This window comes from Xiphophorus couchianus, chromosome 22 (genome assembly GCF_001444195.1).
Source record: "Xiphophorus couchianus chromosome 22, X_couchianus-1.0, whole genome shotgun sequence".
Lineage (NCBI taxonomy): Eukaryota > Metazoa > Chordata > Actinopteri > Cyprinodontiformes > Poeciliidae > Xiphophorus > Xiphophorus couchianus.
Window position 1 is genome coordinate 5,667,858 of NC_040249.1, and position 12,386 is coordinate 5,680,243.

Genomic DNA, 12,386 nt, shown 5'->3' on the forward strand with positions numbered 1-12,386 from the left:
ACATAAAAAAAACTTTTTGCATATCAAAAACTGTTTTAGTCACCACAATTATTTCCAACTCTGCACATAATTTCCAAGTCTTTTGGTCAACATTCTGGTCCCTCCTGTATAAACCATCTTGGTGTGCCCCCATACTCACTTGATCAATAGGTTTCATGTATACTTTGGCATAAGTCAAAGATAATAAAAATTAATTTTAAACTCTTTATTAATATTTATGAGGAACTTAACTTTTATAATATGAAAAAAACCTACCTGGCAGCATTACTGATCTTTATATTGCCTTGTCCTTCTAAAGTGAAGTGGATTTCATCCTAAAACTCACTCATCTGTCAACAACGGCTATAGACTTGTTGCCCTGTGACCTCCCACATCATGAAGGTCCTGGAGAGACTCCTGTTGGCCTTCCTAAGTAATTAGACAAACAAATATCAGGACGTCCAGTAGTTTGCTTACTACCACCGTGGAACTGGAGTTGAAGACGCCATTATGCTTCTGCTGCAACAAACCCAATGTCATCTGGACAAAGCAGGTAGCACTGTGAGGATCATGTTCTTTGTCAGAAACTCCTGAAGACACAGGCGGAGGCCTCAACACCACTACCTGACAAACAGACCAGAGTTTGTGAGACTGAAGGACTGTGTGTCCAATCAGCTGGTCAGCAGCACAGGAGCACCTCAGGGGACTGCACTCGCACCATTTCTTTTCGCTTTGTCAGACTTCCAGCACAAATCTGACTTCTGTAATCTACCGAAACACTCGGATGACTCTGCAGTTGTCAGGTGTACCGAGAATCTGAGTGCAGAAATGTGGTGGACTGCTTTGTGTCGCGGTGTGGGAACAATCATGACACATGACACAATCATTTGTTCTTGAATGTGAACAAAACAAAGGAGATGATTGTTGATTTCAGAGGAAACAGGGTTATGTTCAACTCTGCTTCCATCCTGGGAGACTCATATTCTTCTAATGAAAATGAAAAATGTTCTCCCCACCTCTTTTTTTAAAAAATTTGTTTTTAAACTAATGTATCTTTCTAGGAAAATGATATTACTAATTAATGAATTATTAATGTTAAAAATGCAGCACAAACAACTGCAACAGCAGATTATCAAATGCAGTTTAACCTCTTTAAAAACAACAAAAAAACATTTTAAACCTGAAGGTGTAAATCAGCTCCAACATCATCACTCGCCTACCTAGAGCAATATTTTCTTCAATTAATGTTGAACTGCTTGGTGAAAGGGTCACGACTATTAACTTATTTTACTGTTGGTGCCCGTCCTGCGCTGCCACCCTGGGTAAACAGCCATTTCAGCCATGAAATAAAAGCGCCACTAAACTTGTCCAGCACTGCCTTGGAATGAAGTGAGGAAAAAAACAGAGAAAGAAAACAACAACACAGTTTTCAGTCAGCTTTTTTTTTTTTTTTTTCTGACACGTTTTCCTGTTAAAAGAGACTGAGGATGTGATGCTCTCTGCACAAAGAGTTTGCAGCGGAGTCAGAGTGTCAGCCGTACGTCACAGTGAGAAATGTTATGAATGGGCTTTTTGAGACATGTAGCGCCGTCATTACTCACCACCTATCTGAGCTGACTGCTTCCCAGAGCAGGGCGAGGGGCCGGGTAGGGAGCAGTAGGAGGGTGTAAGGGGGAGAAGGCAGGCGGAGCTACAAGTTTGGGGCCTTTGTTTGAACAACCCTTCTTTTTTTTTACTTCTCTCTGAGTGAGCACAGCCGCCAGCAGCGGGCTGAGATCTGTACTTTCCAGGAGCAGCGACAGCGCCATGGGTCTGTTCAGCTTTCTGAGCGCCATCATCACCAGAGCTTTGTTCATCCTGCTTTCACTGGTCGCCGTCTGGAGGGTGATATGGGTCAAAAAACATCCATACTACTGGCTGCTGACTTTGCTCTTTCTGCCACTTGTTGTTGAAATGATAATAACACTGAGGAAGCGAAAAGGACTGGACTACAAATGGTAATTTAATCCCTCTCTCTTTTTTTTTTTTTGCATGTTTCTTCATAAATTTGTGATGTAAAGTTTACAATGATCAATTACACTCTGAGCTATTTAAATGCATGCAGAACTGATTGTATTGCACGGTAATAGTATTATAATGTACAAATGTGCAGACTAACAATAATAATGTGTAGTTCTCCACCCCCTTGCATCCTGCTTGTCCCGCTGCTGAAATTGTCCTGGGACAGAAGGGTCCGGGTGGGACAGGAAATCAGGCTCCTCAAACCAGCAATTATGGAGACGTGTTTGTTATCTGGTTTAATTTCTTGTCATGCTGAGATGGGTAGAGTAACCAAAATAGTACTCATGTATGAGTAGCAATACTTCAACATATTTTGTTACTCAAGTAAAAGTACAAAGTAGCTGTCCAAGAAATTTCTTAAATAAGAGTTAACAAGTATTTGGTAAAAAAACGGCTGCTAAAGCACTGACTAATCAAAACATCAATCATTTAATATTTAAAAATCACATAATCAGACCAAGTAAAGTATTAAACTATTTACAAATGTGGGTATTTTGCAGACCAAAATGAAAGTGATCCATAAAAATAATTACAAAATCAGTCAAAAAAAATAAATATTTTATCTGAAATAATGTATTTCAGTAGAAAAACTTCAACAAAAACGAAAACTTTAACAAAAACTTCAGGTCTGTGCCTGGTACATTTTTGGTTAAAACTAGACTTGCTCTTCATTCAGTGAAGTTATTCACAGTGGGTAGAGTGTCCTGAAATTTTACTCAAGTAAGAGTACCTCACAATAAAATTACTCAGATGTAATTTAAAAAGTATCGCATAGTAAAAATAATTCTAAAAGTAATTCTTTACCTCCAGAAGTCACTCAATGAATGTAAATAAGTAAATGTATCTCGTTTCTATCCACCTTGGCTATTGTCTTTCCAGAAGATTGAATGCATGATAGTTATTTAGAAGGCACTATCTGACATAATAAACCTAATTTCCTGTCTCTTTAAGTGGTTGGAAATGAGTAAAAAATAATTTTATTGTCCTTCTTAAATTATTGAGCAAGTCATAAAAGAAACTGTGGTTGATGTGGGATTATCTTGAGTGAGTAATAAAATAGATAATTTTCGCGAGTAGAACTATAAACAGCAAGTTTTTGGAAATGTTCTTCTTTGTCTTCTTGATGTGCTGTTTCCCAGTCAGCTCATCTTAGAGCTGCATTTATCTCTACTAACATACACACACTTCATTTACATCCATATTGAAACTCTTCGTTAGTTTGGAGCAGTACCGATAAACTGATTTCCCCCTTTCTTGCAGGTTTTCTCCCACAATTTTTCTGTTTCTCATCAGTATCATTCCCTCCATCTGGATCCTGGAGCTCCACCACCAGCAGAACAGAGAGCAAGACGGCAAGGTAGTTAAAGTCAGAAACCACAATATTCAATATTTCTACACATCTGTCAATAAAACAAACAAAAAAACATTATCCCTTCCCAAAACACTCATCTAGGCAGATGTGGAGGACATGGCTGCAAGACATCTTTTTCTGCAGACTATGCCTCTTTTTAGTGCTTCAAAGATAAAAATAAAGCGTAAGAAATGTCTGATGCCTCGTTCCTCTTTCGCAGTGCAATTATGAGTTTTTCACACAAGTTTGGCAAACTGGCAAGAATGAATCATCAGGAAACAGCACAAGTGATAGTTTTGAGGTAAGTTAGCTAATACTTCATACACTTTTTTCTGAGGTACTAGATTCCCTAAATAAATATTTAAAAAATCATCAATGAAGTGTGGTTTTTAAGATGGGTAATACGACTGTTCGAACCAAGTTTTTTATTGCTCATTTAGATTTTTAATAAATCTTTTGAAAAGTATGAATTATAAGAAAATGTGACTGTTCAAAAGGTCTGTCTATTTCCAAGAGATGTGGGGTGCATTTCATTACCTATAAGAAAACAAAAATTAAAATAAAAGAGGAGCATATTTACTGTTTTTTGTGCAACCACCTTATGTATAAGCAATTACGAAATGAACAATTTACTACTGGTCAAAAATATTCTGCATTAGTAACAGATTTTCTTAAGCAGTGAGGTCAGAAATTTTCAAGTTTTGTTTGCTCAAAAACCTAGTAAAGGTGTGTTTTTATACCCAAACTAACGTGATTGGGAACGGACGAACTTCGTTCCAGAATCGTTAGTGCTGAGGTGGACAGAAGAACGTTCTCAGGAAGTAAAACTTTAGAGGTAGCCATTTCCCTCAAGGGCACAAGCATCAGCTGACATGACATCATGTCTACATTGTGAGGAAGTTTAATTTTTGCAAACTCATTTTTCACTTGTAGTCAGAGGATTAGTGAATACCTCAGCAAAAAGTTAAAGTTTATAAACTTTCGAGATGGTGGTAGATAAGTGCTTCGTATTATCAGTTGTTAAAGCTGGTTATAAAACATCTTCACGGTGGCTAGCGAATTGACATTATCAGTAGAAACCATCCCCAACCAATAAAGGTGACTGTTCAAAATAAAATAACTCTGAGTGAGCTTCTGCTGGTAGATAACACTTACTGGCATCACAAACTCACATAGTTGGAGTCGCATAACAGTGAAAAAAAAATTTGCAAGATGGCTACAAAATAACTCATAGTTGCTACAAGACATCTCCAAGATGGCAAAAAAAATTATCAATGAAATGTGAAAGATCTGCAAGGTTAATGCGAATCAGAGGATGGTATGAGAAGAGTCTGGGATGTCACATATGGTCAAGAAGAAATATTTCCAAAGTGAATACAAATGCATGGTTGATATGAAAGCTCTTCAAGAGGGATAGACTTTGACCCACTGTCAGAGCAAGATATCTCTAAGGTGGGTAGAAATCCAACTACGATCAGCACAAAGTGTCCTGAAGGAGGCTATAATACTAGCTTCTAAATAAGTACAGATAGTTTTCCCTTTCTCTACAGGACCCAGAGTCATTGTTAGCATCTTGATACCAGATGTTGTGACGTGTCAGAAGTTCCCAAGCAGTAAAACAGGGAGGAACAACAATTGGCAAGTGTTCAAAATGCTATGGCAGATTAGTTTTCAATTCCTCAGAATAATATATAAAATCACACACGCCCAGAATTACTTTCCAAGAAGACAGAAGAAAAAAGTCGCACACTGGAGGTTGTATTGAGTTTTCCTGTATGGCGATTTCCAATCTTTATGACTGTTTACTAAATTCTTTATACTGCTCCATTAACGATAAAGGAGTTTTTTTTTTCTTATTTGTAAAATAAGCTCCTACTGCTTCACATTCTAAATCTAAAATATCAGTGGGAACAAGTCCTGAGAACAAGTTCAGAAATGATTAACGTGTGATCAATACGTTTATCTGAACAAGAATTCAATGAGAAGGCTGAACAGCGAACTGAAATAATTGAAACACTTAATTCAAACATTTATTAAAAATAACCACATGACAAAGCAAAGATTTGAAAGAGATCAGAGGATCATAAGAGTTCAAACCTTGTGGGCCCTTTAAGTAAAAAAAAAAAAGACTTTTGTGGTGGATTGTTTTATCACAGAAATAGTACTAAAATCACATTTAGTCACATTTTTTGTGTGACTTTCTAGAAATGCAACAGTTACATTAGTGAATTACTAGAACTACAGCTAAAACCGGAGTTTAGGGACAATACACTCAACCAAACTAAGAATAACATGTAGACCAGGTCATAGACAAAGGGACAGCAGAGTTCACAACTTTTAATGCAAATGCAATTTTAGGGACATATCACCTTCACAGAGATGATGTTTTATTACCACAAAGCAACTAAACATGACCCCTAAGTTTGCACAGAGAACAGATATGTCATGTTAACATTAAAAGATAATTTTACAATCTGTAAATCAGAAGTTATTGATCTACCTCTTCAGCCTAGAAGCACAGTAAACAGGAAGCTTGGCTCACAACGCTCTGAGTCCTACTAAGATGGCGGCGGCGGCTGCCATTGACATCGAAAAACAAATTCAGCTTTGAGAAGTCAAATATTGTTAAAATAAAATGGTCTTTTTTGAAAAGAAACAGTGATGCTGAGGAACCTATAAAGTGATAATGTGAAAATGTTGCTTTTCAAAATGCTCCTCTTGTTGGAACTGCTCTCATGATTTACACTAACATATTGCGACATGTGTTTCGAGATGTGCTTGGGAAGCAATGGAGCCTTCACAGAAAGTTTCTCAATGTGCCTCTCTTTCCCAGAGATTTCGTCACGTGTTGTCAAATTTCTGCCAGGACAGCTGGATCCTTGCTCTTCATCAGATTCTGCTCATCCTTCTCATCATAGGGAAGTGGCTTCTCCCTTTAGGAGGCGGGATCACGAGAGATCAGCTCTCTCAGCTTCTGCTCATTTTAGTTGGCACCGCGGCGGACATCCTCGAGTTTAACAGTGAGACGCTGGCCGATGTAAAGTGGGTGTTGTTGTATTTTTTTTTAAGAAAAAGAAAACAGTTTAATCCATGCATATGACAGCAAAAGTGTGGTTTCCTGTTTAGATGATGTTGTTTTAAAGCGATTTAAATATCCGTTGTGTTTTGCAGAGAGAACAGTCGCGAGCTGGTTTACGTCATTTTAGGTGTCTGGACTTGGAGCATGCTGCAGTTCCCCTGTCATCTGTGTGGTCAGTGTCTGCTTGGCTTTTTTAATCTTAACATACGTGCTTATTGAGCAGTTATATCAGCTTCCAAACAATCGTTTCTAGAAAAAACATGACAGCCAAGCTCAGCCTCGGAGCAAAATGGAGGCAGATTTTATCTCTGCCTCTGCCAAATTATAAACTCGTCTAATCATGATGGCTCTTTCAGGCAGACATGTTGAGACCTGAACCTGTGAAGACGGATCAGATCAGAAAAAAAGCATTGAAGGCGATCAAGTGTATACCGATTATCTTCTGAGCAGAAATCCGACCCAGGAACCTGTCTGAGTTTTTCAGATCCCCACTTTGCTGATAAGCCGAGGCAGCAGCTGTAGAGAAAAGCACATCTACAAGTTTCATCCTTTTTGCCCAAACTTGTTACAGCCAAAGGCGTGTGAGTCAACAACAAGAAAGAAATCAAAACAGGAACAAGTTTATTCAGGAACAGTTTGTTTCTGGAGAAACCCACATTAACGGTCAAGTTGATCTATTACGTGCCATTATAATGTGGAAATAAATGTCATTACCTTTTTAATGCAAAAATATTAGAGGCATTAGAAGCTTTACTCTCGCAGCAAGAACACACAGAACTTAACAGATGTTTTCCAGTAATGTGTGTGTTTAGGTCTGCTTATCTTAGTCTTGCCTTTTTATGGCACTATGCTTGAATTCCCTATAAATGCACAAGGTGTTGACTTACAAAACCCATTTGTCGAAGATGTCGTCAGAGAAGTACTCTCCACAAAATCTCTGTTTCACAGCTTTTTTGTGTTCAGTCATCATCGGTGGACAGTTTGTCCTAGAACGCTGTCAAAACTTTTCTACTTGTGTTCAAGATTACAGTCATTCCTCAAATTGTTTTTGAAAGCTGAGGCTGACCGCCGCGATGTAGGTTGTCATTTGAAAATTACAGCTTTAGCTGCCAAAGAAACCCCCCCAGCAATTTTAAAGCCAGAATTATCATCTTGTTTTTCAGAAGAATAAAATTGCTACCAACAAAAACAATCCCCCCATTTGCACTACTTGACTCAGCGCGGGAGACTACGCAAACTCTCAGAGCCACACACAGCCAGAACTAACAGATATTTATCTTTTTTAATCACAATGTACAACCTAAAAAAAAATAACTTAGAGGAAAGGAGTATTTTGCTCTCAATGCCAGTATTACACTTCTTCTTAAGGTTTCCTCACAATTGCCTTCAACTTCTCAACATGAGAAAGATTGAGAGGCTCAAATTCACTGGAAGTGAGCTGAGGACAGAAAGAGGATGTGTGCTAATGTGTAGACGAATGATTGCTTTGTTTATACTTTGTTTCAGGAAAAATGTTACTAAATGACTCCAAATGATCCAAGCAAAGGTGGAAATCCCCAGGAGATCCTAACCCACAATCTTGGAAAACTCTAGATTTGTTCCTTCAAATAAGTCATAAAAGGAACCTTCATATTTAAACAATATAAATGTGAAAAGGCAAAAAAAAAAAACAACAAAAAAATCCGCCATCCATTTAAAGAAAAGTGTGGATGAATTTTCAGGTCAGTTCCCACAGGAACTTTAAACAACACACACACAAACACACAAAAGTAATAAAAAATAAATAAGTACCACTTGGTGGACAGCTCTGGGTCTCGAATGTGCCTTCAGAGAAAGGTACCTAAGATAATTCGATCAGATGTTAAATGTTCATCAACTGAAAATGTTTCTTTAGATTGAAAATTTGGCTCCTTAGATTTTAACAACCTACTTTTCATTCTGATATAATAGTCAGAACTTAGATAGACTAGTAAATCAGAGAAACTCCCATTGAGATGTGAATCAAAGATCTGTTGAGAGGGTTCTTTGGTTCAACCTCATCACCCGTTTGGGTTTCCCTGGTTGGCAACAGCACCCTTGTATTTGTTGAATTGGCTGCTACTTCCAGTTTAGCACAATGCATTATTTTAACGCATTCTTTTTTGAACAGTGGTGGGGCCAATGACCGGCCAGGCAGCTGATGAGAGCGTCCAGGGAGACTCCCTCTGGTCCAATCGCAGCACCGACCTGTGGAGCATCGTGGAGACGCTGTTTATCCACGACGGCCCCTTCCTGGTGGTCCGGCTCATTGTCATAATACATTTTGGTACTTTTCACCAAATGCTTGTTTTCTTTGCCTTTAAAAACTTTCTGGTTGTCGTCCTGAATATATACAGGCTGTGTGTTTTATACCATGACTTTAAGTCGTCCGTGCACAGCCCAGTGGGGGGCAGCGCAGACTGAAGAGTCTGATGAGTCATCGCTGAGACGGGTTAGAGACAAGGAAAATATCAGATGTCAGACCTAAGATGCTGCAAAGATACAAGATTTGTGAACATTTCATGTGAAGCAGGAAAAGAAGCGTTTAATGTTATCCTGATCCAAAAGAACGACGAGTTCAGAACAGAATCTCTGACCTCATTCATTTTGTAATCAAAGGACATTGTTGTTTGGATGACTGATATTTGGTCATAACATTTCTTCATAGACCTTTGGAGAGTTTATTTCCCTTTAAGTGATGCCACATTTATCAGAAAAACAAGTTCTTGGGTCAAAGCAGCTGAGTCTACCCATTAAAAACTGCCAGTATCCAAAAGCTTATTCTGCTCTTGACTGGTGTTTTTTGTTTATTACTGAACTAGATGACAAAAAAAAAAAAAAAAGAAATATTTGCAATTCAGCAATGTATTTTTTAATTTTTTTACATTGAAGAATTGCACATTTGTGCTGCACAAAGCAGCACAAATGGAAATTTTTGCTGCACAAACCACCACAAATCTAGTCGAGTTGATTGACACCAAATGTATTTATTTTTGCAAATGTGAGCGGGGCCTGAGGAGCGTTTGACCTCTGATGACCCCTAGCGAACATTTTTCTTAGTATCTTTAGAACGATAGGGGCACAAACGAAGATTTTTGTCGCACAAACGTAGCACAAATGTTTGACAACAATTTTGTCTGATTTGAAGAAGGTGGGGGGAGGGAAACTTCACTCAGGTTGATAAATAAAAGAAAAAGGGACGCAGTGCTTTGCTACTAATTGTGAACACTATGACAAGTAGTTTAAAAAAATTAGCGAGGGAGAGGGACGTAGGTCATTAATGATAGCTTGACTTTGAGAACCGTTACATTAAGATGTGCTGTGGAATTCGATGTGTTTCGATTCAGTTTAAAAAAAAAAAAAACTCTGACAGATCGTCAGAAGAGCAGGTGTTTAGATGAGCTAATCAAACCACCGCTGTCCTACCACAAGGATAGCTCGCATTGATAATCGCGAAATAAAAATCGAAACCTGAAAACATGAAACTGTAACGTACTGCATGTTCTTTTCTTTTTGTGGGAAGTGTTTGCATGTTTTTGGTCTTGATTCCCGGTACATTCGTGGCGTTGTTGTCAGTTGCTACAACAACGCCTGTGTGTAGGGCTGCTGACACAGAGAGAGAAAAAAAATAGTGTGTTTTAGTTATTCTTCAACTGGTTTTCTACATTATTTGTTCCTTTGCTGAGGCAGACTGCACTAAATTAATAACACCTACATCTCCAGATTTCATTTAGTTAGCGCATAGCATGTAAAAGAATCGTCTTTTTGCCCTCATTGTGGGCATGCAAGAGATTTCTGGATGTAAACAATAACATTCAACATGTCTATAAAGACATTCGACATGTTTATAAAATTAACTAGTACTGTTCATGCATTAGCAAAATATTTTTTCTTTAGTGGATAGGTCATCAAAATGGTTTCCTGCCCAGGGGCCTACATTCCTGTAAATCTGGAACTGCATGTCACTTGTATACTCAATTTACATAATATTCAGGTTTTAAAAGGTGTTTTTTAATAATTAAAATGAACATAAATAAATGTTTCAAGCATATCACTCTGTGTGTAGAATAGAAAGACTTAGATAATAATGTCTGTACTGCTTACCTTTAATTTTTACCATTAAGTGAAGCAACATCTGAACCAAAACTGCACTAAAATTGATCGTTTGTTTAAGAGTCATGTCTGGTGTTTTTTTTAAAAAAAACAAAACATTTTGATGTTATTTTCTTCGTTGCAGTTTTAATTAAGTACTTCCGATGGGTTTATTTTATTATTTAACACAGGTCATTATATTCTCTTGAAGTGTTATGTTAAACATTTCTGAATGTTTTGAGGCATTTGCTGCCACGTTTTACTCTAACATTCAACTTTGCATGACTGTGAATGTAGACAGACTGAACGTAACCTTGCAGCGTGTTTGTTGTAATCTCATGTTACTCCTGCATTTTTGAAGTACTGTAAGCAGGTGAGCTGCCAGAACCTGGTGATGAAGTTTTTTTGTAAAGCGATCTTGCTTCTTGTCCTGGGTAATGAACTGTGTAAATTGCATTTCCTTTGATTGTCACTAGATGTCCTCAGTTGCCTTTATCTGGTTTCATGATCTTCACCGTCAGAACTTCCTTTTTCATTCTAGCACTACTGGCACTATTACTCTGCCATATCTTGCTTGCTTTCTTATCAGTTCTTTATAGTTACCCTCTTTGCGCTTGCCTAACCTAACCTTGTTCTAAATTTTATATATTTTTTTGTTGTTGTTGCTTTGTTTTATATTAGACCAGTCAGATTTTCTTTCTCTTTATCAAGGTTTTGTTTGTTTTGGCGTTTAATTTTTTTGTAGCTTCCTGGGTTTTCATCTGTGTTTACTACACTATGTTGCCTGTTATCTCTCTGCTTTATATTTAGTCTTCCATTCTGGCCATGTATCTATTAATCTGACCATGCACACTTAAATAAACGTCTTCTTTCTAAATAAATTTGAGATAATTTGAGCTTGCATTATTGCCATGCTGTTTTGTTACTGCACTGATTTAACTACTAAAACAACAGTGAAGCAAGAAATGTTCCCTTATTCTGCTGAGTCTTATTGCAGGTAAGCGGCTAATAAAAAACAGCAGTTCTTGTTTCCACATGCACATTCTCCTTCAAGTTTAAAAACAGTTGTTTTGTTTTCATAGATATAAAACATAAAGAGGCTTACAGGTAATTCTGGATTGTTTGAATGGTTAGGAAAACACAGAGGCAAAGTGAGCAGAGAAAACAATAGAGGAAAAAGTGACAGACGTAAGAAGGCATGACGATTCACACAAAGGTAAAATAATAAATAACAGTGTACAGTAAGGGCAAATTTAGAACATAAGATAGAAATACTGCACAGGTTTTATTTTATTTTTTTTATACTCAGATCTAAAGAAATGTGCAACTGGGAAGGAAGTATAAAAGAAGTGTAACATCTACATGCAAACTACTTGTATGTTAGGAATGTATTAGGTCAGTTCATTAACTGTAGGCCTTTAGTCTTGAATATAACCCATAAGGGCTGACTGTTTCACAAAACAGAAACAGCCATAAGAATTTCCACATTAGAAGAAAGTGTTATTTACAAGTATTTCCTTTACCAAGCTGCTTACTGGTTGGAGTCGAGCAATTGTGCTGCTTAATTTACCTCACTTTAACATCGATAGACATTAAGTTATTACTTCCCTCACAATGTGCAATTGACTCAAGGTTAGCTCCTCTTTTTGAATAGTTGCAAGCAGTCGGAGCAGTTTCAGCGCAACTTGTAAAAGCCTTTTTAAGGAATCTTAGAGATGCAAATCCTTATTCACAGCTCCAATTTAAATCTCTAGCAGATTAAGGAAAAAAACACACAAGCATTTGGTGTTTGTGGTTATGTAGTTA

At 37.5% G+C, this 12,386-nt stretch overlaps 1 protein-coding gene across 1 annotated transcript; it reads left to right on the top strand.

The window, feature by feature from the left end:
• Window positions 1-1,688: 1,688 nt before the first annotated feature.
• LOC114138400 (transmembrane protein 26) lies at window positions 1,689-11,476 on the top strand. Its single transcript, XM_028007627.1, has 6 exons — window positions 1,689-1,976; window positions 3,301-3,397; window positions 3,612-3,692; window positions 6,225-6,433; window positions 6,563-6,642; window positions 8,620-11,476. The coding sequence occupies exons 1-6, from the start codon at window positions 1,786-1,788 to the stop codon at window positions 8,910-8,912; spliced, it is 951 nt and encodes a 316-aa protein (XP_027863428.1). The 5' UTR covers window positions 1,689-1,785; the 3' UTR covers window positions 8,913-11,476.
• Window positions 11,477-12,386: the final 910 nt, after the last annotated feature.